The sequence below is a fragment of the Hyperolius riggenbachi genome, chromosome 7 (genome assembly GCF_040937935.1).
Source record: "Hyperolius riggenbachi isolate aHypRig1 chromosome 7, aHypRig1.pri, whole genome shotgun sequence".
Lineage (NCBI taxonomy): Eukaryota > Metazoa > Chordata > Amphibia > Anura > Hyperoliidae > Hyperolius > Hyperolius riggenbachi.
Genome location: NC_090652.1, coordinates 172,377,054 through 172,403,326, shown reverse-complemented (window position 1 = coordinate 172,403,326; position 26,273 = coordinate 172,377,054). Strand labels below are relative to the sequence as shown.

Below are 26,273 nucleotides of genomic sequence, written 5' to 3'. Positions count from 1 at the left end.
TATCCCGTCAACCTCTCTGTTTTGATCGTTGTATCGAGTAATTAAACGTGTGTTGTTGCTACTGGGGATATCTTTACTTTTTTTAGTCAAAAGGGTCGTGCGATCTGACATCTTTGCTCGTTTGTAGGCCTTTTTCAGCCAACGGTCTTTATAACCTCTTTCTCTAAAACGAGAACGTAGTAATTTTGCTTCTTTCTCAAAAGTAGTTTCATCACTACAATTACGGCGTGCCCTTAAATATTGACCCATGGGAATCCCACGAATCGTATGGATGGGATGTGCACTACTTGCATGGAGGTATGCGTTAGAAGCAGTGGGTTTGCGATACAGATTGGTTGACAGGGAGCCATCCGGCTCGACACTGATCATGAGATCCAAAAAGGCCAGAGAGTGTTCATTGTATTCCATTGTAAATTTCAAGTTCCAGCTGTTATGATTGAGTTCAGCCACAAAATCATTCAGCAAATCTATGCCACCCGTCCAGAACATGAGCACGTCGTCTATGTACCTGTGCCATGCCACAATGTGGCACAGGTACACGACGAGGGCATCACTGCCAAAAAGGTGGCGTTCCCAATCCCCCAGGTACAGGTTCGCCAACGAGGGGGCACATGTGGTCCCCATCGCGGCCCCCTGCACCTGGAGGTAGTGGACGCCGTCAAACACGAACACATTGTTCTGTAAAATAAAAGTCAAAAGGTCAAGAATAAATTGGTTATGGGGCATCTCCCCAATCTCCATTTCTGAGAGAAATTTACCTACAACCTCAACCCCCCTCACCTGTGGGATACTGGAATAGAGGGCCTCCACGTCAAGGGTCACCAGCAAGGAACCGACAGGCAACTGCAACCCTTCAAGGATACCCAGAAGGTGCAGCGTGTCGCGGACATATGAGGGTAGTCGGTGGACATGTGGCTGTAGATGTTTGTCCACATATACACTTATGCGTTCGGTTAATGACCCATTGCCGGAGACAATGGGTCGTCCCGGTGGTCTATTAAGATTCTTATGCACCTTGGGCAGAGCATAAAACGTAGGTGTGGTGGGGTTCTCCACTTTAAGAGTGGATCCAACCTCTGCCGTGATAATGCCCTGACCAATCGCGGCATCAATGAGATCAAACAGCTTGCGCTGATTGGTGATGACCCTGGACGCGGAGACCCTCCGGTACCATTCTTTGTTGTTAAGGATTTTTTGGCACATGAAAATATATTGCTCTACCCTCATGACCACCACGTTCCCTCCCTTATCCGAAGGTTTGACAACAATGTGTTTATTGTCACGTAACTCCATGAGTGCATGATGTTCCTCATCAGATAAATTGGGAGTTGGGTTCTTCGCTATCCATAGATTGCGAATGTCTCTCTCAACCAGCGAAACAAACGTGTGAACGCTAGGACATAGGGAAAAGGGAGGGAACGAGGCAGATCTGGGTTTGAATTGTTGATTGATCTGTTCACTCACAGTTCTTTTGGGAACAGTGAATCCAAAGAGATCATCTTCATCTACCTGATCGTTTTCCTCACTCAGCTTAATCAAATCCATTAGTGCTCTATAATCCTGATTGGACCAATCCTTCCAATCTGTAATGGCTCCTCCCAATGGAGTATCACTCTTTCTCTTATGCAGAGTTCTCAAAGTCAAATTTCGTCCAAAAAGGTGTAGGTCCTTCACCAATTCAAACCTGTCCAAGCTATTGTTGGGACAGTAACCCAGACCCTTACCCAAAAGATCTATGGTGCTCTGAGATAAGATAACCAGAGAAGTACATAGAAATCCGGGCACCAGCCAGCAGGATATGCTGCAAACACCTTTTTATTCCATCCCCAAGATCCCTGACAGAATGATTGTAGAGGCCTAACAGCCGTTTCACAGACAAAACTGCTTCTTCAGAGGCTTTATTGTTGCCTCTGAAGAAGCAGTTTTGTCTGTGAAACGGCTGTTAGGCCTCTACAATCATTCTGTCAGGGATCTTGGGGATGGAATAAAAAGGTGTTTGCAGCATATCCTGCTGGCTGGTGCCCGGATTTCTATGTACTTCTCTGGTTATCATAATCATCACTCACTCGATCTGGTGGCACAGCCTTCAAGCCTTGCTACCCCCTTGGAGCTGCCGATCAGGGCATCTAGTGCCACCCTGTGTACTTCTTTTCTCCAATTGTGCTCTGAGATAAGGCAAAGCCTGAGATATTGATCACCTGCAAGTTGTTAGAAGGTGTCAATGGGGTCTGAGGTAAAGGATGTGCTACATCCTTATGTTCCGTTCCCTGTCCTCCCCTAAAAAACCAGTAGAGGAGGATTGAGAACCAGAGGGCCCACATGCTCCCAAGTCAGATTCGCTATCTTCCCCTTGGGAATCTGTAGCACTTGTAAGGTATTTATTAATTGGGCCTACCTGCTTGTTTATATTTTTAGTTTTAATTTGCTTCTCTCTCTTTTTCTTACTGTCTCTATCTTTAGCTGTTTTTGGTAAGTATTTGTCCCCACCTGATCTTGTTACTGGACGGTGTGGACCGTCAGGATGTAGGTCCGTGGAAGACACCAAACTTTTGTCAGCGCCCCCAACTGATGAATCAGAATCCTCAACAGCACTAGAGCCAGCTGGAGCTTCCGCAGGTGTCTGAGGTGATGGCTTTTTGGGAGGATGTCTATGTGGTGGAGGTCTTTTACCTTTAGGTGGTAATTTATCCCACCTGTAGGCGTGGCCAAACTTGTACGCGGCCTTATCTCGCTCAAGTTTATTATCTTTTCTAGTTACAATCTCCTTATTATATTTGGCGATATGAGTTTTTAATTTATCATTTCTTGAGATATATAATGGATGATCCTTCACCCCCTGAAGGGACTCCAAAGTCACATGAATCTTTTTCTCAATATCAACTAGATCCACCTCCTCAAGCTCCTGCATTAGCTCCAACATTACCCTAGAGCATTTTTCAAAATTATCTTCCCATTTAGTTTTAAAGCCATCAGGCAGATCTTTCTTAAAGGGAAAAATCTGGATGCGTAGCCACAAGGGAACCTTATTCTCCAACAAATAGTTATTATTAAATTTAATGTTCCACCATAATCGACTTTTTTGTTCATACAGTTTTTCCAATTTCCTGAAGCCTGAATTGATCAACTGCTCCGCCCCCCTAGCCCCTCTCTCTCTTGCGCATTCTTCCCCAACCTGCTGCACAATCTCATCCCACTGTAGCATGGCCAAAGGAATAAAGGAACAGGTAGCAAAATCTCTCTCTTCACCACTCAATGAAAGCCCCTTGAACGCTTGCCCAGGGGCTAAAGCCCCAAACTAGTATGTAGAAAATGCCTCAATGTTATAGGGCAGCGTCAAATAGGGTTATACTAAATCCAGAAATAGCAATACTAATGTAGTTACAAAAACACTAATATATATCCTCACCATGCACATACCAACATAATTATATATGGTAAAGTGAAAAAATGAGAATTGGCTCTTGGGTGCATGATAAGGATAGAAGCTTTATTCATATATATCACAAATCTCAGACTACATCAAAAATGCAAAAATCCCATAAATACTATACAACCCCATAAAATGACTCCTCACAAACCCTCCAACAACATAGGGGCTGCAGTCCCCTATGAAGGAAATGGAACCTGCACCATAAAACTTGTTGGAAAACAAGTGAGAGACCAAACAGTCCAACCTGACATATGATGAACAGTTGATAGCCAGTAAATACAAGCAGAGCTCATGGGCAATGTTCCTGGAGCATATATTGAGCACAAGGGAACAGATTGAAAGGCAGCATCCACAAAGGCACACGAAATAGCTTGAAGCAAATGGATGACATCTGATGACATGTAGCGTTGATGACCAGCAAAGCAGACTGATAACATGCACCCAGCATATGTAACAAACAGTCCCCCAATCGCAGGGTAGGAGCAGGTGAAGCAAAGCGGTGCAGTAAATCTTCACATATGTAAGCACATGTAGCAAAGCAAAGATGAGTCCCCCATTCGCAGGGCATGTGCAAACAGTCGGGCATATGTGGAAAGATGTCCTCTCATATTTACCAGATTTGAATGGCAAAGTCCATGATGCAGTGATGAAGGCTGGGTATCCCCAGTGCTGGCAACAAGATGACCCGAGTATCAGAGTGCTGGATGTCAGGAGGTCAAAAGAAGGTGCAGGTTCCAAAGCAATGGAGGTGTGAAGGAGAAACGCGCTGTCAGGAGGAGCCTGACATGTTTCGCCGCATCTAGCGGCCTTTTCAAAGGCAGACAGCGTGGATACTGTATGGACGCCATGACGGCGTCCATAAATGCTGAGTGCGGCCGCGCGGCCCGCCCCCCGGCCCACCCCCGGTCACATGTGTCACCTCCCTACGCCCACCAAGATTGTGGGCGTGTGGGTGGCCAACCAATGGAGCGCAAATGCGCCCAGCTGATGCGCACCACCAAGCGGCGCAAAATGGCGCCGGGCGGATGACGTGGGGAGCGAGGTGCGCTCCAGTGAATGCGCATCACCAAACGGCGTCGACCGGCGCCGAGCAGATGGCGTCAGAGGTGGCCAGCCAATGAGGAGGTGAAAGGAGCGGGACGGTGGGCCAGAGTGGACAGCGCGGCCGAACCCAGCATACAGTAGCAACAATAAAAACAATAAGCAAAAAAGACAAAAATGAAAAAAAAACCCAAACAAAACAAAACAAACTGGTCATCAACGCTACATGTCATCAGATGTCATCCATTTGCTTCAAGCTATTTCGTGTGCCTTTGTGGATGCTGCCTTTCAATCTGTTCCCTTGTGCTCAATATATGCTCCAGGAACATTGCCCATGAGCTCTGCTTGTATTTACTGGCTATCAACTGTTCATCATATGTCAGGTTGGACTGTTTGGTCTCTCACTTGTTTTCCAACAAGTTTTATGGTGCAGGTTCCATTTCCTTCATAGGGGACTGCAGCCCCTATGTTGTTGGAGGGTTTGTGAGGAGTCATTTTATGGGGTTGTATAGTATTTATGGGATTTTTGCATTTTTGATGTAGTCTGAGATTTGTGATATATATGAATAAAGCTTCTATCCTTATCATGCACCCAAGAGCCAATTCTCATTTTTTCACTTTACCATATATAATTATGTTGGTATGTGCATGGTGAGGATATATATTAGTGTTTTTGTAACTACATTAGTATTGCTATTTCTGGATTTAGTATAACCCTATTTGACGCTGCCCTATAACATTGAGGCATTTTCTATAGACTAAATGCATGTAATGAGAGACAGCGTTTCCCCAGTAAATGCACATAAGAGACAGCGTTTCACCAGTAAATGCAGGTAATGACAGACAGCCTTTCACCAGTAAATGCACGTAATGAGAGACAGCGTTTCCCCAGTAAATGCAATAATAAGAGACAGCTTTTCACCAGTAAATGCACATAATAAGAGACAGCTTTTCACCAGTACATGCACATAAGAGACAGCTTTTCACCAGTAAATGCACATAGTAAGAGACAGCTTTTCACCAGTAAATGTACATAATAAGAGACCTCTTTTCACCAGTAAATGCACATAATAAGAGACAGCTTTTTACCAGTAAATGCACATAATGACAAACAGCCAGTTGTCCCCAGTATATGTAGCCAGGGATATATGTGCCCAGTATATGTAGCCAGGGATAAATGTGCCCAGTATATGTAGCCAGGGGTATATGTGCCCAGTATATGTAGCCAGGGGTATGTGCCCAGTATATGTAGCCAGGGGTATATGTGCCCAGTATATGTAGGCAGGTGTATATGTGCCCAGTATATGTAGCCAGAGGTATATGTGCCAGTATATGTAGCCAGGGGTATATGTGCCCAGTATATGTAGCCAGGGGTATATGTGCCCAGTATATGTAGGCAGGGGTATATGTGCCCAGGATATGTAGCCAGGGGTATATGTCCCCAGTATATGTAGCCAGGGGTATATGTGCCCAGTATATGCAGCCAGGGGTATATGTGCCCAGTATATGTAGCCAGGGTGTATATGTGCCCAGTATATGTAGTCAGGAGTATATGTCCCCAGTATATGTAGGCAGGGGTATATGTCCCCAGTATATGCAGGCAGGTGTATATGTCCCCGATATATGTCCCCAGAATATGTAGCCAGAGGTATATGTGCCCAGTATATGTCGCCAGGGATATATGTGCCCAGTATATGTAGCCTGATCCAGACCAGAGCAGCGGCTGCAGAACCAGAACTTCCGGCCGGCGCTTGGAGCGACACGGAAGGTAAGTCCCGCCCGCTGCCAAGCGCCGCCACACTTAGTATCAGAGGGGAGAGCGAGGGAGGCAGAGCACCCTAAGGTGAGAGAAGGGAGGAGATGGCCCCCTTCTCCGCCGCTGCCCACAGCTCTCCCTCCACTGCGCTGCTCCCCTCCGAGAGAGCCGCGACACATACCCGAAGCTGCCGCGACACATGGGTTGGGAACCACTGCCCTAGGCTATGACCTCTTTGGCCTAGGGGCCCGAAACTCACCAGTTATGATCTTCCTAAGAGTTCCTACAATGCTAGAAAATTTGCAACTGCTGAGCCATTGCCCTTTGAAAAGATTTGAGATTTTTGAAAGTGAAATAGGGAGCCTAATGAAAGCCTATGGCAGAATTCAGCACTTTTGCACTCCTATAATTCTGGTTGGTTATCATCACCCGCCGACTAGCAGTTAATAGCAAAGGCCCCTTACATCCTAGCAACACCAAATTTGCAGGATATGTTAAAAAGATAGCAGGAAACAATATTTAACCTCCCTGGCGGTAATCCCGTGCTGAGCACGGGCTATGCCGCCGGAAGGCACCGCTCAGGCCCCCCTGGGCCGATTTGCATAATTTTTTTTTTTTTTGCTACACACATGTGCAATCCGATCGCCGCCGCTACCCGCCGATCCGCCGCTGTCAGCCGCCCCCCCAGACCCCGTGCGCTGCCTGGCCAATCAGTGCCAGGCAGCGCTGTGGGGTGGATTGGAGTCCCCTTTGACGCTACGACGTCGATGACGTCCAGGAGATCCCGTTCTTTGAACAGGATCTCCTGATCTCCGATCGCCGGAGGTGATCGGAGGGGCTGGGGGGATGCCGCTGAAAAGACGCCTTAGAGGAGATCTAATTAACATGTATAAATACGTTAGAGGGCAATATAATAGCATGGCGGATGAGCTTTTTGTCCCTAGGCCTTCTCAAAGGACTAGAGGACATGAGCTGCGCATGGAGGAAAAACGTTTTAGCCATTTATTTAGGAAAGGGTTCTTTACAGTAAGAGTGGTTAAGATGTGGAATGCATTGCCACAGGAAGTCGTTATGGCAAACTCTATACCTGCATTTAAAGGGGGCTTAGATGCTTTCCTTGCGTTGAACGACATCCATGGCTACAATTACTAGGTTATGCCTAATGATGTTGATCCAGGGATTTTATCTGATTGCCATCTGGAGTCAGGAAGGAATTTTTCCCATTTGGGGCTAATTGGACCATGCCTGGTGGGGTTTTTTTCGCCTTCCTCTGGATCAACAGGGGTATGTGGGGGACGGGCTGGAGTTGTACTTTGTACTGGTTGAACTCGATGGACGTATGTCTTTTTTCAACCAAAATAACTATGTAACTATGTAACTATGTAGCAAGACCTTGTCTCGCTACATGAAAAAAAAAAAAATTAAAAAACGGCTTTGCTGCCCCCTGGCGGATTTTAATAAACCGCCAGGAGGGTTAAAGGACTTCCGAGGCCACAAATGTGAAAAAAGTTAAATACCTTTTCATAATCCAGATCCATGGAGGACGCCATCCGCGCCCTCCCGTTCATACCCCCATGGCTCCCGCAGTAATACCGGCCCCGGTCGGGTCCCGACTCCCGACCCCTCCGAACAGGTCGGGTTCTCATTCCCCACCCAATATGGCCGCCACAGATTGCCGCGGCTGCGCAGTCCGCACAGACGCGATTGCACCTGCGCAGCTCTAGAGCCTCCTCCTGCCACGTCATCAATATGCGTGCATACATCGGACGCATCGGGAGGAGGACCTAGAGCTGCGCAGCCGCAATCTTATCTATGCGGACTGTGCAGCCGCGGCAATCTGTGGTGGTCATATTGAGGGGAGAATGAGAACCCGACCCGTTTGGAGGGGTTGGGACCCGACCGGGGCCGGTATTACTGCGGGTGCCATGGCGAATGAACGGGGGGGGGGGGGGGAAGGGCGTATATATATATGTGTGTGTATATATATATAATTTTTTTTTTATTTTTATTTTTTATTATGTTTATGTGCTGAGTAAGGGAAATCTGAAAAAAAAAATGACGTGGGGTCCCCCCTCCCGAGCCTCTGTAACCTCTTGTCCCCCATGCAGGCTGGGATAGCCAGAATGCGGAGCCCCGGCCGACTGGGGCTTCGCACCCTGAGCTATACCAGCCCGCATGGTCCATGGTATGGGGGGCTCCGGGGGGGAGGGGCAGCCAAGCCTTCCCCTTCCCCCCCTCCCCCGGAGCCCTTGTCCAATCCATGGACAAGGGGCTCTTCCCCCACCTTCGGTGCCCCAGGAGGAGGTGGGGGTGACGACTCCCTGGGGGGAGGGGGGGTTCATGGTGGCATCTGGGAGTCCCCTTTAAGAAGGGGACCCCAGATGCACACCCCCTCCCAGGAGAAATAAGTATAGAGGTACAAAGTACCCCTTACCCATTTCCACAAAGGGTTAAATGAAATAAAAACACAACCACGAAAAAAGTCCTTTCATTTTCTTAATTAACCATAAATACTTACCTGTACCTTTAAAAAAAAATTCCCACGCCAATATCCTCGGTAAATGATCCAACGAACTGTATCCTCTTATGTTGCGATCTTCTATTAAGTTGATTGAAGATCTCCGAAGCCCCCCACCCACATAGCAGAGAATACGTCCTTTCGGACGCATAGCTGCTAGCTCCCGCTGTCTCTCCCCACCTGCCTGCCTGCACCTGTCAACCCCCACCTACCCATGGGTGCACTGGGTGCCAGCCTAGGTGGGGATTGACAGGTGCAGGCAGGTGGGGAGAGACGGCAGCGGGAGCGAGCAGCTTCACGTCCTTCCGAGGACGCATTCTCTGCTATACTAACGGCTCATGAATGAGCCGGATCTTTTTAATGAATCAGTTCTTTTTTTTTAATCGACTTTTTTTTTTTAAATTGATTTTCTCAAAAACTATAAGGTCTTTTTGAAAAAAAAAACGTCCTCTTGTTCCCACTGTTCTTTTTAACATTCCCAGTAATTGTGGTGTTGCTAGCTTTTAAAGGGGCTTTGCAATTAACCATGAAAGTTGGCGGGGGTATATTTTCCCACGGTCAGAAGGAGAATTTACATTGAAACTTTAAAATTGATTTTCTCAAAAACTATAAGGTCTCTTATTACCACTGTTCTCCTTACCATTTTCTGCAAGTTTAGTGTTTCTAGCTTTTAAAGCGGCTTTGCTATTAACTGCTAAAGTCGGCGGGCGCTTATTTTCCCACGGTCAGAAGGAGTTACTTTAAAATCAATTTTCTCAAAAACTATAAGGTATTTTTGAAAAAAAAATTTCCCCTCTTGTAGTCACTGAAAGATCTCAGGTGTTAGACACCTTGAAACATCTTTTCCATCACTTTTCTGGCCAGCAGAAATGTTTCTAGGTTTCAAAGTTCGCCTCTCCATTGAAGTCTATTGTGGTTCGCGGAAGTTCCTGCGAACCGAACCTTCCGCGGCAGTTCGCGAACCTTAAATCGGAGGTTCGGCTCATCATTACTAATGAAGGGGAAAGTGAAGCATTCACACAGCAGGGCACAGGGCTATGCTCATAACTGACTATGTTAAGTTCCCCAGAGCTGATTCATGCTCTGTACACACGCTGCTGCTCCATGCTCTGTACACACACTGCTGCTCTATGCTCTGTACACACACTGCTGCTCCATCCAAAGTCAACTGTATAAGGAAAAGTGAGGGTGCAGGGTGACACATAGTGCAGGCAGCAGCATGGTGCTGTGAGCTACAGCAGTGTTTCTCAACATTTTATTGGTATGTACCCCTTGTAAAACCCTGTACTCACCAGGTACCCCCTAGCATAGTAAACATATCACAAGTACCCCTTGACAAACATATAATTAATCATAGTACATGATAATTGGTTCTAAACAATTTCCCTGCATTTACTATTGCTTTTAATTAGCTAAAATACTAATTTGGTGTTGTCAAAATAAGTTTTATAATTTTCTAAAAGTCTAAATTTGTTATTCTTGGTTAAGTATATCAAGCCCGAGTACCCCCTGAAACCATCAGAAGTACCCCCTGGGGTACGCGTACCACACGTTGAGAACCTAGGAGCTACAGGATGCCTGCAGATATTCTGGTGTCTCAACTTGTGCCTATCCCTAGACACTGCACCGACCCTTGTCTGAGGGGGGATTCTAGGCAGCTATAATTCCCCCCTGCGTTTGCCTATGAAACCTGCTGTCTCTGACAAAGGCGCTGTACGCCACGCCAGTACCGCTGCCTACAGAGGAGGTGCCTGCAGCAGCATCCGGCTATCAAAGCCAGAACCAGCACCTGACCCCGGATGGTGGCCGATTACATGGGGTCCTACAGTGAAACACTGACACCCCTGTGGACCCCTTGGATTACTGGGTCAAGCACCTGGATATCTGGAGCGAGCTGGCGCAGTACGCCCTGGAAGTGCTGTCCTGCCCGCCTTCCAGCGTGCTGTCAGAAAGGTGCTTCAGTGCGGCTGGTGGCGTGGTCACCGAAAAGCGCTCTTGTCTGTCCACCCAATCTAGGAACAGACTGACTTTTTAAAAAATGAACCACGCGTGGGTGGTTGGTGAGTTCCTGGCCTTTGTTGTTGGAAAGAGGGGGAAATGAAGTCGCTGAGTGGGAATAACTATGCTTGCCTCACCATCCTTTACCACCACAACCTCCTGGCTCCATCTTCATTGATAAGCCAGGTTCAAATTTTTTTTTACAGCCGTGGTACTACCAACACTAGGTGCCATGGTTATTATCTGAACACAATTGCTGTGTAATTTTTTTGGAGGTGTCTGTGCTGTCCAAGTTGTAGCCAGTACAACTGCCGTACAAGCTTCCTGAAACCTCTCCTTTTTTAATGTTTTACCTGTGCCGTGGTACCAACACTAGGTGCCATAGCGATTCTCTGAACACAATTGCTGTGTAATTTTTTTGGAGGTGTCTGTGCTGTCCAAGTTGTGCGGAGGCCTCAACTGCGGCAGTACGACCACTTCCTGGAACCTAGTTCTGGTGTTTTTTGTGGGGGTTTTTTTGCGGGGGGGGGGGGGGATTTTAAGTCCCCACATCATCAATTAGGGTTCCCCTTTAAAAAATAATGATGCTACATGCCTCATTTACCCTAAAAAAGATTTAGAAGCAATTTAAAGGCCACTTACGGCTTTCTATCCGGATATCCAAATCTGCCGGATACTGAGGTCGGATATCCGATTCGGATTCGGATCCCAAAATTTTGACTTCGGATATCCGACCCGGATCGGATATCTAGGTATCTGGATCTGAATCGGATCCGGATTTTGAAAAGGGGTATCTGAGCAGCACTGCCTGACATCACTGAGGAAGAGCAAGAGGAGATGGCTAGTATGTCGGCATCCGCCGTGCAGATGGGGGTCTTTCATGCTGTCCAGCCTGTTGAGGGAACCCCGTATAAAAAAATTCAAGGTGAATGACCTGTACTGGGTGGCAACGCTACTAGACAAAGTGGCTACTAAGCACAAAGTGGTGGAGATGTTACCAAATTACCAGAAGGCAAAAAGGATGCAGTACTTGCACAACAAGCTGGCAACTATGCTTTACAGTGTGTTTAAGGGTGATGTCACAGCACAATGGAATAAAGGTGCCACTGCCAGTAATCTTCCTCCTCTTACCACGTCCACGCAGGCAAGGACAGGACGCTCTAGCAATCTCATGGTGATGTTGGACATGCGGACATTCTTTAGTCCAACGCCTCACCTTAGCCCTTCCGGTTACACCCTCCACCAAAGCCTCGACCGGCAGGTAGCAGACTACCTGGCCTTAAGTGCGGATATAGACACTCTGAGCAGCGATGAACCCCTGGACTACTGGGTGCGCACTGCGCAGGCTTGACCTGTGGCCAGAGCTGTCACAATTTGCCATCCAACTTCTGGCTTGCCCTGCCTCAAGCATCCTGCCAGGCCCAGGAAGGACCTTCAGCGCAGCTGGAGGCATTGTCAGTGAGAAAAGAAGTCGCCTAGGTCAAAAAAGTGTTCAGTGCCTCACCTTTATCAAAATGAATGAGGCATGGATCCTGGAGGGCTACTGCCTGCCATAAGACTAAGTCAGTCCCCACACAGCATCTCTGCCTGCAGGCTGCTTGACTGCCTTCTCCGCCACCACCGGGTCCAGGACTCTAGGTGGATTCCTGAATTTTTAAGGCCGCTGCTAGCAGCCGCTATAATAATTTTTCTAGTGCATGTACATGCCTGCCTAATTTTTCTGGCTGCACTGCGGCTTCAACAACAAAACAAAAGGCATGTACATGTGTCAATTCCCCTTCATGAGCGTTACCTTAATGCGGTGAAGGGGCTTGCATATCACAATGAAGCAATGACCTATATGAGTGTTTTGGGGGGCACACCCAAGAAAATAAGGTCTTTGCTTCATTGTGGACAGACCAAATTCGATCAGCCGGACACTCAGTCACTGTTGTTCTGTCATTGAGCTACCTCAGCCCGACTATATGGGCTGGAAAGTCGCCATCACCTGCACTCTCGCAAACGTGTGCACGAGCACGGCCATCTGTTTGCGGTGTGCCACTGCCAGTAATCTTCCTCCTCTTACCAAGTCCACGCAGGCAAGGACAGGACGCTCTAGCAATCTCATGGTGATGTTGGACATGCGGACATTCTTTAGTCCAACGCCTCACCTTAGCCCTTCCGGATACACCCTCCACCAATGCCTCGACCGGCAGGTAGCAGACTACCTGGCCTTAAGTGCGGATATAGACACTCTGAGCAGCGATGAACCCCTGGACTACTGGGTGCGCAGGCTTGACCTGTGGCCAGAGCTGTCACAATTTGCCATCCAACTTCTGGCTTGCCCTGCCTCAAGCGTCCTGCCAGGCCCAGGAAGGACCTTCAGCGCAGCTGGAGGCATTGTCAGTGAGAAAAGAAGTCGCCTAGGTCAAAAAAGTGTTCAGTGCCTCACCTTTATCAAAATGAATGAGGCATGGATCCCGGAGGGCTACTGCCTGCCATAAGACTAAGTCAGTCCCCACACAGCATCTCTGCCTGCAGGCTGCTTGACTGCCTTCTCCGCCACCACCGGGTCCAGGACTCTAGGTGGATTCCTGAATTTTTAAGGCCGCTGCTAGCAGCCGCTATAATAATTTTTCTAGTGCATGTACATGCCTGCCTAATTTTTCTGGCTGCACTGCGGCTTCAACAACAAAACAAAAGGCATGTACATGTGTCAATTCCCCTTCATGATCGTTACCTTAATGCGGTGAAGGGGCTTGCATATCACAATGAAGCAATGACCTATATGAGTGTTTTGGGGGGCACACCCAAGAAAATAAGGTCTTTGCTTCATTGTGGACAGACCAAATTCGATCAGCCGGACACTCAGTCACTGTTGTTCTGTCATTGAGCTACCTCAGCCCGACTATATGGGCTGGAAAGTCGCCATCACCTGCACTCTCGCAAACGTGTGCACGAGCACGGCCATCTGTTTGCGGTGTGTTACACAGTGATTTTGGTCTGTCAGTGTGAAGCAGTACACTACTTACACTACCTGATCCATGTCTACACACGCAAGATGTTTTCAAGCACTTTAGGCCTCCAATTCAGGAATGCAATGTGATTTATGCCCTTTAGGGATTATAACCCTGCTCTGCGTCAAATCCGGAATTTCCCCGGGACTTTTATTTATTTTTGGCATGTATCCCACTCGGCCATGCCCCCCTCCAGGTGTAAGACCCCTTGAAACATCTTTTCCATCACTTTTGTGGCTAGAAACAGTGTTTGTAGTACAATGCCCAATTGAAATCTATTGCAGTTCACGATGTTCACCATCATGAACTTTTTCGCAAGTTCGCGTTCGTGGTTCGCAAACCAAAAATCAGAGGTTCGAGCAGGGATGAGCCTGGAGTGCCTGGCACCTGGGTGCAAGATTTTCTCTGGCGCCTATGGGAGTGGTTAAATTAACCGCGCCCAACCACATAACCACACCCATGTTCTGCCTAATCACACCCACACCTTCCATCTCTTTACGCATGCATGATGTCCCCCACACAATGCAACCAGATTGTCAGCAGATATCCTCACAAACAGTCAGTCAAATGGGCCACAGACAGTCAAATGAATGAGCTGCCTTTCATGGAAAGGATAAGTATGCGGCAATGTCATGCACTGTCTCTGTCAGCCTGTCACACTCACACAGCCACATACTACTGTGTTATCCTTTCCATAAAAAGGCAGGTCATTCATTTGACTGTGGGGGATGCATCTATACTTTGGGCAAGCCAAGCAGTATACTGACAGGGACCTACGTTTAGGTAGTGAGTGACAGGTACCCCCGTTTAGGCAGTGAGAGACAGGGACCCCAGTTTATGTAGTGAGTGACAGGGAGCCCCGTTTAGGTAGTGAGTGACAGGGACCTCCAGTAAGGTAGAGTGACAGGGACGCCGTTAGATAGTGAGTGACAGGGAGCCCCATTTAGGTAGTGAGAGACAGGGACCCCAGTTTATGTAGTTAGTGACAGGGACCCCCGTTTAGGTAGTGAGTGACAGGGACCCCCGTTTAAGTAATGAGAGACAGGGACCCCAGTTTATGTAGTTAGTGACAGGGACCCCCGTTTAGGTAGTGAGTGACAGGGACCCCCATTTAGGTAGTGAGAGACAGGGAGCCCTGTTCGAGCCATCTCTATTGCCCACCTAGTATCTTACAATAAAAAAAAAAAAACTACTGTATAACCTTACCTTGTCCCTCAGATCTTCAGCTTGACGTATTTCCTCTTGGAGGTTAAAAATCCTGTTAACTAGCTCATGTCGATCTTCCAAAGCTTCCTTACGGTCATGTTCAAGAATATCAACTATGGCTTTATCAGATTCTGGTAAACTGCGACCTCCACCCTTACAATAAAAAAAATATATAAAACAATATTTGAAGGTAGAAAGATGATAAATGAAATATGATTTGTGCTTTCCCCTAACTTTATTATACTCTGTCAGAAACCTTCAGTATACTTCAAAATTACTTGCACGTGTCCCCTTGCCAACATATACACACTGTGCACTCACTAGTGACCAACAACAGACCAGCAGCACTTGCGCATGTAATGATAGCCTTCAGACTTTGTGTGCTCCATTTTATCCCGCAGCAATGAGGGTTCGCATCCCCTTTTAATCTCTTCTTTATTGGCTGCAGTACATTGCAACATCTCCATAGGATAGCATGTTTATTACAATTAAAAATTTAAAATAATTGCACTTACAAAATTTACCTAGGCGGAGCTTGTGAGGCAGAAGCGAGGAGACACTGGTAACGCATGCACAGAGCTTTTATTCTCATATGTGCACTTTATACCTGGAGTTTTGTAAGTGCAGTTTTCCCGGTGGGCAGCAAATGTGGGTGCGGCTCGCATGTGCAGAACAACAGAAATACGTTGGGAAACTTGGGAATCCCAGGACATACTTATCCAGCAGAGAGTACGTTGCACGGTGAGGGGTGTGCATAGGGGTGGCGCTATGCATATAACACTCTGCCGCAAGGTCATATGAATTAAGTTTTCTGCGTTGGGGTGCGATGCGATGGGGTGGAGAATCGCACCGCAACAATGGCAAGGTGTAAAACCAGCCTCAAGCTTTGAGAGGGGGGCTACGTTATTTTAAAAAAAAGGATGAAAAAAATGGCATGGCTCTTCCTCTTTAAACTTCCTTTAACTCAAGAGCATTAATCAGTCGAATAGCTACTATACAGCTGAGTTATGCTCTTTAGGCTTGGACATCGCTTAGTTGCAGCCAGCAATAGCATTTGGCGGTCCTGAGCAATGTGAGGAGACAAGAAGCTTGCATGTATATATGGCCCTATGTGTTTACACACGGTACATGTACGGTTCTATATTCATATAATAGACCATTATAATCAATATAATCCTTATATATACCATTAAAAATATGTTCAAACATATTAAGTATACAGTAAATTAGTCAACAAGGATCCCTAGTAATTATAAGGTTAAACTACTCTCACCTTTTCTCTGATGACAACTTAAATATTGGGATTAACATCTGTAGCTTAAATATAGTCTATTTTTTTTCCTCTCTCTCTCTTTTTTTCAAGAAAGAAAGAAAAACATAATGTTCAATCCCTCCCCTTCTTCTCTCATCTTCTATTCAAGTCAAGTAGCTTGTTTTTACTGAGGGTACTAAAGGTATGCCCCTCTATGCATTAGCGCTGCGTAGCGTAATATGTTGGCGCTTTATAAATACAATAAATAATAATAAATATGCATTAGTTGTGTTTCCTCTTGATATAGACTCTCTATGATCCACCCATACTGACCATTGTTAATTACATTTCTCAACTTTATTTTGAGCTGTTAATTAATTAATGAAGATGGAACAATTAATACTAAGTATGGTAACTAGGTCCTCTTTTCTAGGGTTATAAGTCAACTTCCAATCAACTGCCACCATGATATACTTTAAAAAGAATTTGTAATTTTTGAAATAGATCTGGGCATCATAGAGAGAAGAGCTACTTCAGGGGAGTGCAAAACCCTACAATCATTTATTTCTTCATATAGGTCAAATGCTGTATCCCAAAATGGACATATTTCAGAACCATACCACCACATATGGATGATAAATGCTACAGAAATAGGCGCCTGGAGATGGCAGCCTCGGCAGCTTGCGCTGTCTTTTTATGTTTGTTTTATGTATTTTTATTTTTCAATATTGCCTTGTGCAACCCAACCCGGATAAACTTCACCAGTGAACAATTGTTGAACATTTAGAACTTAGATGTGTATAATCTACAGCTGGATATTTCATCTACTCGTCACCTTCTGGGGACTCTAACCAGTGGAGCCACCCTGCTGAATCAGGCAGTGAGGCTAAGAAGAAGAGGCAAACGCTCCGAGATCCAGACTCACTTTCGGCGCAGAGGACTGCGCTCTCCACTACCTTGAATCAGGGGCGTAACAATAGACCCTGCAAGGGATGCAGCCACATGGGGCCTCAGAAGCCGCAGGGGGCCTCGTGGGGACATAGTTACATAGTTACATAGTTATTTTGGTTGAAAAAAGACATACGTCCATCGAGTTCAACCAGTATAAAGTACAACACCAACCTGCTCCCTCACATATCCCTGTTGATCCAGAGGAAGGCGAAAAAACCCTTACAAGGCATGGTCCAATTGGGACAGAAGTTTATTTTCCCTATCCTGAGAGACTGATAACTAAGGGCACACAGAGAAAAAAAATCTGCTCTCAGCACAATTGTTCTAATGACTGCATCTGCTCAGCCACTGATAATCAATCATACAAAGTTTTGCAGACAAAGATTTGTAGACAGTTCCTATTCAGTTTTCAGCAGGGTCTTGTGTACAAGACCCAGCCCCCAATCTGTCTCCCCCTCCCCACGTGCTGTGTACTGTAGTGAGGCTGGAGGAATCTGCAGAGCCAGTTCTGCTCCATCAGAGGACAGAGTGAGTGTAATAAGCTGAGGCTGGGGGCACACTCATCTGTCAGTTTTCTGTGTGCTTTTCTTTTATGTGTGAAAATTATAGTATAGTATAAGCTATTGTTATTGATAGAGAATATGTGTGCAGTGCATCACTTTAGTCTGTTTTTATCTGCATGGGGAAAACACATTCAAGTGTGCACTAGCCAATTGAATAACATTGGTTCTCAGCAGTGTTGCCAACCTTTCACGTTATTTTTTACTGACAAATACCTAAAAATTTACTGACAAAAGATTTTGTTTACTGACAAAAAACCCTGCGCCACGCGTAGCGCGGCCGCGCTGAAAAATTGGCGTGGCCACGCACCAGAATGTGGGCGTGGTCATGGGTGGGGCCAAATATACATGATTTTAATATTGCTGTGAAAGGTCTGCTAGGGAAGTTTGAGCTCTGCCATAATGTTTCCCCCACTTCCCCCAAAATACATGTGATCTTACAGCATTTCACCAAAAATCCACGTAATCTGGCAGAGGTTCTTCCAAAATACAGATAATATGGCAGTGGTTCCCAAAAAATAGATGTAATCTGGCAGCAGCGATTCCCCCAACATACACATAATCTGGCAGCAGTTCCCCAAAATACATTTAATCTGACAGCAGTGGTTCCCCAAAAATAGGTAGCCACCAGGTCTATAGGTGTCCCCAGAATAGGTGGCCAGGGGTATAGATGTCCCCAGAACAGGTAGCCAGGGGGAAAGATGTCCCCAGAACAGGTAGCCAGGGGTATATGTGCCCAGTATATGTAGGCAGGGGTACAGGGCCGGTTCTGGACTGGCACATATGAGGGGGCAGTCAAATGGGTAGGGGGCAACATGTTTGAGGAAATTTGCGGTGACTAAAGTGGGCATGGCAAGTAAATGCACATAATGAGAGACAGCGTTTCACCAGTAAATGCACATAAGAGACAGCCTTTCACCAGTAAATGCATGTAATGACAGACAGCTTTTCACCAGTAAATGCACATAAGAGACCGCCTTTCACCAGTAAATGCACGTAATGACAGACAGCTTTTCACCAGTGAATGCACGTAATGAGAGACAGCTTTTCACCAGTAAATGCACGTAATGAGAGACCGCTTTTCACCAGTAAATGCATGTTATGAGAGACAGCTTTTCACCAGTAAATGAACATAAGAGACAGCTTTTCACCAGTAAATGCACATAATAAGAGACAGCTTTGCACCAGTAAATGCACATAATAAGAGACAACATTTCACCAGTAAATGCACATAATAAGAGACAGCTTTTCACCAGTAAATGCACATAAGAGACAGCTTTTCATCAGTAAATGCACATAGTGGCAAACAGCCAGTGTCCTCAGTATATGTAGCCAGCAGATATATGTGCCCAGTATATGTAGCCAGAGGTATATGTCCCCAGTATATGTAGGCAGGGTTATATGTGCCCAGTAGATGTAGCCAGAGGTATATGTGCCCAGTAGATGTAGCCAGGGTTATATGGGCCCAGTAGATGTAGCCAGGGTTATATGTGCCCATGGGTAGCCAGGGTTATATGTCCCCAGTAGATGTAGACAGGGTTATATGTGCCCAGTAGATGTAGCCAGGGTTATATGTGCCCAGTAGATGTAGCCAGGGTTATATGTGCCCAGTAGATGTAGCCAGGGTTATATGTGCCCAGTAGATGTAGCCAGAGGTATATGTGCCCATGGGTAGCCAGGGTTATATGTCCCCAGTAGATGTAGCCAGGGTTATATGTGCCCAGTAGATGTAGCCAGGGTTATATGTGCCCAGTAGATGTAGCCAGGGTTATATGTGCCCAGTATATGTAGTCAGGAGTATATGTCCCCAGTAGATGTAGGCAGGGGTATATGTGCCCAGTAGAAGTAGCCAGGGGGTATATGTGCCCAGTAGATGTAGCCAGGGGGTATATGTGCCCAGTAGATGTAGCCAGGGGGTATATGTGCCCAGTAGATGTATCCAGGGTTATATGTGCCCAGTAGATGTAGCCAGGGTTATATGTGCCCAGTAGATGTAGCCAGGGTTATATGTGCCCAGTAGATGTAGCCAGGGTTATATGTGCCCAGTAGATGTAGCCATAGGTATATGTGCCCAGTAGATGTAGCCATAGGTATATGTGCCCAGTAGATGTAGCCAGGGGGTATATGTGCCCAGTAGATGTAGCCAGGGGGTATATGTGCCCAGTAGATGTAGCCAGGGGGTATATGTGCCCAGTAGATGTAGCCAGGGGTATATGTGCCCAGTAGATGTAGCCAGGGGGTATATGTGCCCAGTAGATGTAGCCAGGGGGTATATGTGCCCAGTAGATGTATCCAGGGTTATATGTGCCCAGTAGATGTAGCCAGGGTTATATGTGCCCAGTAGAGGTAGCCAGAGGTATATGTGCCCAGTAGATGTAGCCAGGGTTATATGTGCCCAGTAGATGTAGCCAGAGGTATATGTGCCCAGTAGATGTAGCCAGGGGTATATGTCCCCAGTATATGTAGTCAAGGTTATATGTGCCCAGTAGATGTAGCCAGGGTTATATGTGCCCAGTAGATGTAGCCAGAGGTATATGTGCCCAGTAGATGTAGCCAGGGGTATATGTCCCCAGTATATGTAGTCAGGGTTATATGTGCCCAGTAGATATAGCCAGATGTATATGTGCCCAGTAGATGTAGCCAGGGTTATATGTGCCCAGTAGATGTAGCCAGGGTTATATGTGCCCAGTAGATGTAGCCAGAGGTATATGTGACCAGTAGATGTAGCCAGGGGTATATGTCCCCAGTATATGTAGTCAGGGTAATATGTGCCCAGTAGATGTAGCCAGAGGTATATGTGCCCAGTAGATGTAGCCAGAGGTATATATGTGCCCAGTAGATGTAGCCAGAGGTATATGTGCCCAGTAGATGTAGCCAGGGTTATATGTGCCCAGTAGATGTAGCCAGGGTTATATGTGCCCAGTAGATGTAGCCAGGGTTATATGTGCCCAGTAGATGTAGCCAGATGTATATGTGCCCAGTAGATGTAGCCAGAGACTGGCAGTGGCAGTGAGCGGAACTTACCTGCGTCTTCTCTCGTCGCCGGCGCGGGATGATTTGCCGCTACTCTGGTCTGGTCCAGACCAGAGCAGCAGAACATCCGGCGCAGGAGCGAAACTGAAGGTAAGTCCCGCCCGCTGCCAAACGCCACTGCCAGTCACTTGTCACTTAGGAGGGGGACAGTCAGCGAGGGAGGGAGAGCACTAAGGTGAGAGAAGGGGGGGAGATTGCCCCCCTTCTCCACCGCTGCCCACAGCTCTTCCTCCACTGCGCTGCTGTCCTGCAACAGAGCAAGCGGCCGATTGGCACCCTTTTACGGACGCTTCTGAATTCCTCACGGAATTCACAGGCAGCTTAATTTGTATCCAAAATTACGGGCTGCCCGTAAATTTACGGGCGGTTGGCAACACTGGTTCTCAGTTTACTTGTGCAGAAAGCAAGGGGGGGAAGGGGCCCCATCCAAAGTTTTGCAGGGGGGCCCAGTGATTTCTAGTTATGCCCTTGCCTTGGATCATACTTTCTAATGTCAGGTCGATATGCAACAACCTAGATGAGCTTCAACTGCTGCTAAGGACAAGGAAGGATTTTTATCTTTCTGCTGCTCTTTCTGAGCTTATTCCAGACAACACTCTGCAGATTAATGAATTTACACTCTATAGATCTGGTCTGGACTCACTTATTTCTGGCAAAACCAAAGAGGAAGGACTCTGTTTCAATATTAATAACTGGTACACAGATGTTACAGTTATTAAGATTACAAGCACGGCTGGGCTGGAAACACTCTTCATAGACTCCAGACTAATATTCACTCCGTGAGTTTTCTTCATTTATTCTGGTTGCTGTGTACATCCCTCCACAAACATGCATGCTACCTGTGCTCCAAGATCTCGGAGACCAAATCACAGTGACGGAAAGGGAGTACTCCGATTTTTTTTCATCATACTAAGGGATTTCAACAATGCTATGCTGACCAAAGAACTTACTAAATACAGGCAACATGTCACAAGCACAACTAGAGAAGGTAAAACACTTGATCACTGTTACACTACGACTAAGAACTTCTATCACTCTGTCGAAAGAGTAGCTTTGAGGAACTCTGATTATTCTGTTATACAGCTTATCCCTACATACAGACAAAGACTAAAAACTTCCAAACCTACAGTGACAACAGTTAAGAAACTGACTAGCGAAGCAGTAGAAAAACTAAAGAGCTGCTTTGATTCAACTGACTGAAATGTATTCAAAGAATCCACCAGTGACCTAAATGAATACACTGACAATGTGACATTATATATCACCTTTGCAAAGAGATCTGCATCCCCACCAAAAAGTGCATCAGGTGCAACAACTGTAAATCCTGGTTTGCATCGCATCTTAGGAAGCTGCGCCTCCATAAAAAAGGGCATATAGTACAGGTGACAAAGTCCTTTACAAAGCTGCAAAATACAAACTGCAGAAAGCCATCTCTGAAGCAAAAAACATTATTCTAAAAGACTTGAAGAAAAATGTTTCACAATGAACTCCCCCACAATATGGAAATCTCTACATGAAATCCCCAACTACAAAAGGAAACCTCCACAATCATTAGACAACCTGCAGCTGGCAAATGAGCTGAACACTTTCTATTGTAGCAGTGGCGTAGGGATAACCATAGCAAGCATAGCAACTGCTATAGGGCCCATAGCCACAAGGGGGTGTAACTTTCTAAGAGAGGGTAATGTACTGTGTTAAAGGAATACTTAAGCCAAAAAAAAAATGATATTTACTCACCCGGGGCATCCCTCAGCCCCCTGAAGCTGGATGGTGCCCTCGCAGCCCCGCTCCGATCGTCCTGTCCCCGCCGGCGGCTACTTCCGGGTTCAGCGACAGCTGCCGACAGGCTGGGAATGCGGCTGATTCTCCGCGTTCCCAGCCGCTATATCACCCTCTATGCTGCTATAGCGTATATATATATATATATATATATATATATATATATATATATATATATACATATATATATATGTATATATATATATATATATATATATATATATATATATATATATATACACATGTATATATGTATACAGTATATATATATATATATATATATATAAAAAGTCCAGAGAATTGCAGCACACAAGCTCAGTTTATTGAGCAAATAATACAGCTTTACAGCAGCACAACAGCAAACGTTTCGGCCGTCCACAGCCTTTTTCAATGCTAATCAACACATATCACATGATCAATTTTATACCTGCAGGGAAATGACATCATTACATCACATGATCTCCCAATCAGGAAGTAAACAAAACAAGAAAGCAATGAATTGCATATGCACATATGGCAGTCCATAATCCACTTATCTGATCCCAGATAATCTTATGTAGAATGATGTCTTATCCAGACCCCAAAAGTATCTTTATTCATTTTTCTAGAAAGAATCCAGACCTAAAGATTACAAAAAGAGATGAAGGTCAAAGTCATGGTTGAGACCTCCCGGGTGTAGGCTACCCATTCTATCGATCCATAATACCTCACGTCGCTTTAACATCAATATTCTATCCCCTCCCCTTCTGGGTTTGGGGATATGGTCAATGATCATAAATTTAAGGTCTACATCTCTGTGACCAAACTCCCTACAATGGCGAGCTACGGGTAAGTCAGAGTTGACATTCCTGACAGAGCTCCTATGCTGTGCAATGCGATCCCTCACCTTTTGGGTGGTTTCCCCTATGTAATTCAGTCCACAGGGGCATCGCAATAAGTACACAACATAGGAGCTCTGGCAGGTTAAATGAAATCTGACACTATATCCATCCCCAAATGTCGAGCCTTTAATTACATGACGGCATTCACTGCAGGATAAACAAGGGAAACTTCCCACTCGTGTTGGGCCCAAAAAGGTGGACAGACTCTTAGGGGCAGGACCAGTGTCTGCATGAACCAAACGTGTGCCCACTGTCTCGTTCTTCCTATACGCAGGGATAGGAGGCAGAGAAAATTCTGGTATTTCCGGATAGGCATCTGCAAGCATGTGCCAATGTCGCCTCACACTTGCAAGTACCTTATGGGAAAAGCCATGAAACTGGCACACAAAAGGAAGACGTGGTTGGGCACACTTGTGTTCATTTGAAGAGGAGTCAGGCTCTATGACACGTTGCAACTCCTCCTGTAACAAGGGTTCAGGATATCCCCGCTCCGAGAGCCTCTCACACATCCGCTGTCTAGCCTGTGCAGCCTGTGTCTCGTCCGAGACGATCCTATTGACCCGCATCAGCTGGCTCCTGGCTACAGAGCGAAAGACAGCGGGTGGGTGGTAGCTCTCGAAGCGTAGAAGTTGATTCCGGTCAGTCGGTTTCTGGTACAGATTAGAAGACAGAGAGCACCCCTGTCTTCGAATAGTCGTGTCCAGGAAGTGAATTTCAGTTCTGTAATGTGTTGATTAGCATTGAAAAAGGCTGTGGACGGCCGAAACGTTTGCTGTTGTGCTGCTGTAAAGCTGTATTATTTGCTCAATAAACTGAGCTTGTGTGCTGCAATTCTCTGGACTTTTTGTTGTACTTCAGGGGAACTGGGCACCCCCAATTGCGTGCACACCACCAGGAGAGTGTTTATCCGCCTGTTGAGCTGCTGACCACCTCTGGACTGTATATATATATATATACGTTATAGCAGCATAGAGCGTGATATAGCGGCTGGGAACGCGGAGAATCAGCCGCATTCCCAGCCTGTCGGCGGCTGTCGCCAAACCCGGAAGTAGCCGCCGGCGGGGACGGGACGATCGGAGCGGGGCTGTGAGGGCACCATCCAGCTTCAGGGGGCTGAGGGATGCCCCGGGTGAGTAAATATCATTTTTTTTTTGGCTTAAGTATTCCTTTAATGCATTTCTATGTGTGGAGTAAACTTAGTATCTAAGGCTAAAATTCGCCTTAGAAATTAGCATGGTGGAACTAAAACGGCGCATGGAGAGAGAAGCCTAGGCGCTCAGATGGTCGCATAGACTGGTTGCTAAGGCGACCATGTATACAAAGCAGTGGAATCTTCTGGAAGCTCTGCATGGCCAGTCAGAGAGCACAGCGCAGGCGCAGAGAGGCAGAGCGCGCGAGACACAGCCAGAGGGAACCGAGTTTTAACCAGTTTCCCTCAGATCAATCAAAGAGAGTCAGGAGGCGGCGGTGAGCGGGAGAGGAGGCTGGGGAGAGAATGACTGCAGCAGTCACCCCATGAGGAAAAGAGGGTACCTGGCGGCGACCCAGAGACCTCCAGCAGAGAGATGAGGGCAGCGGTAACAGAGCCAGACAGTTACCGGAGGCCAAGTGCAGTGCTTGCAGGCAGGATCCGAGCTAGCGCGGAAGGAGAGAGACTCTGAAAGGCCAGATGAGTATAGGTCTTGCGCCAGCTACAAGCCACAGTGTGTGTGTTCAGAAAAGGGCCCGCGTTCAGTGGAGGTTTGCTAAGTATAGAGACAGTTGACCCAAGTTACTGAACAGGCATATTTTGATACAATTCAATACAATAACATTTGTAAAGCACTTTTCTCCCATAGGACTCAAAGCGCATAGTTGATGAAGGTGGTGTGGCTGGAAACTGCCTGTTTGATGAAGCCTTGAAGAGACGGTGACATTGTAATGGTAATCAGTTTATTGATGCAAGATAGTGCTGCCCAGTCAAAGGTATAGAATCTGCAGCCGAGTATATTATGTGCAAGTGCCTTTCTGTCATCAGAAAAGTGATCAGCCTCCATTAAGCCCCCTCAGAACCGTTTGCAGTAATCCGGATTCAAAGACATTGTTCCTGTCAATCTGCTTCAAGTCATCAGTTCATAGTTCATCAGTTGATGTGTCCTGCAGTGTTTACTAAAAGCCTGATATGAGAAGTGAACCAAGGTGTGGTTTGTGTGTTGCCTGAAAGAGAGAAAGCTAACAAAAGCCATGGAGATAATGAGAACCTGTCAGTGAGAGATAACCGAGTCTGTTGATCTCTCAGCATTAAAGAAGAGAAGTGGAGGAGGAGTTTCACTGCATGGTATGTTACTAAAGTGAACTACAGTGAAAAGCAGAGTGACTTGTGACAGAGATAAAGAGTCAACAAAGTTGGAGTTACAAGTTTTGCAACATAACAAAATTAGAGCTTATTCAGCCTAAAGTTTAAATAGCATAAGAAAAGAGTTATATTGAAAGAGTGAGATATTGATGGTATAGCTGGGTGCCTAGGTCAACTTTGTGCTTTTATTTTGTTTATTTTTATTTCTCTAACCTCATTTTTGATTATTTGATTATTTCTTTATTTGGTTTATTATTTTGGGAAGCCCTATTCAAACAAGTGGTGCTCAAGAGTATAGTCAGTTAATATAGTATAAAGAGTAAAGGTCTGAGAGATCTTCTGAGTAAAGTGAACATTCTTTTGGATGTCATATTGCCAACCAACGAACTGTGGAAACTGTTCAGTACCATATTGAAAAGAGTCACAAGTCCCCTAAGGTTTTGCTGAGCAATATAGCTTGGACTTGGCTACAAGGGACTGAGACTGTATAGGAACTGAATTGCTCAGTAGATCTGTCCCTGCCCAAGCCCCTATACC

The 26,273-nt window shown here is 46.2% G+C and overlaps 1 protein-coding gene across 1 annotated transcript in view; it reads right to left on the bottom strand.

Moving 5' to 3' along the window:
- CARD11 (caspase recruitment domain family member 11) overlaps positions 1–26,273 on the bottom strand; it is a 586,831-nt gene that overhangs the window by 392,528 nt on the left and 168,030 nt on the right. Inside the window, exon 6 of the mRNA XM_068244905.1 lies at positions 14,946–15,098. Coding sequence (XP_068101006.1) covers positions 14,946–15,098 — 153 coding nt within the window. The remainder of the gene's footprint in view (positions 1–14,945; positions 15,099–26,273) is intronic.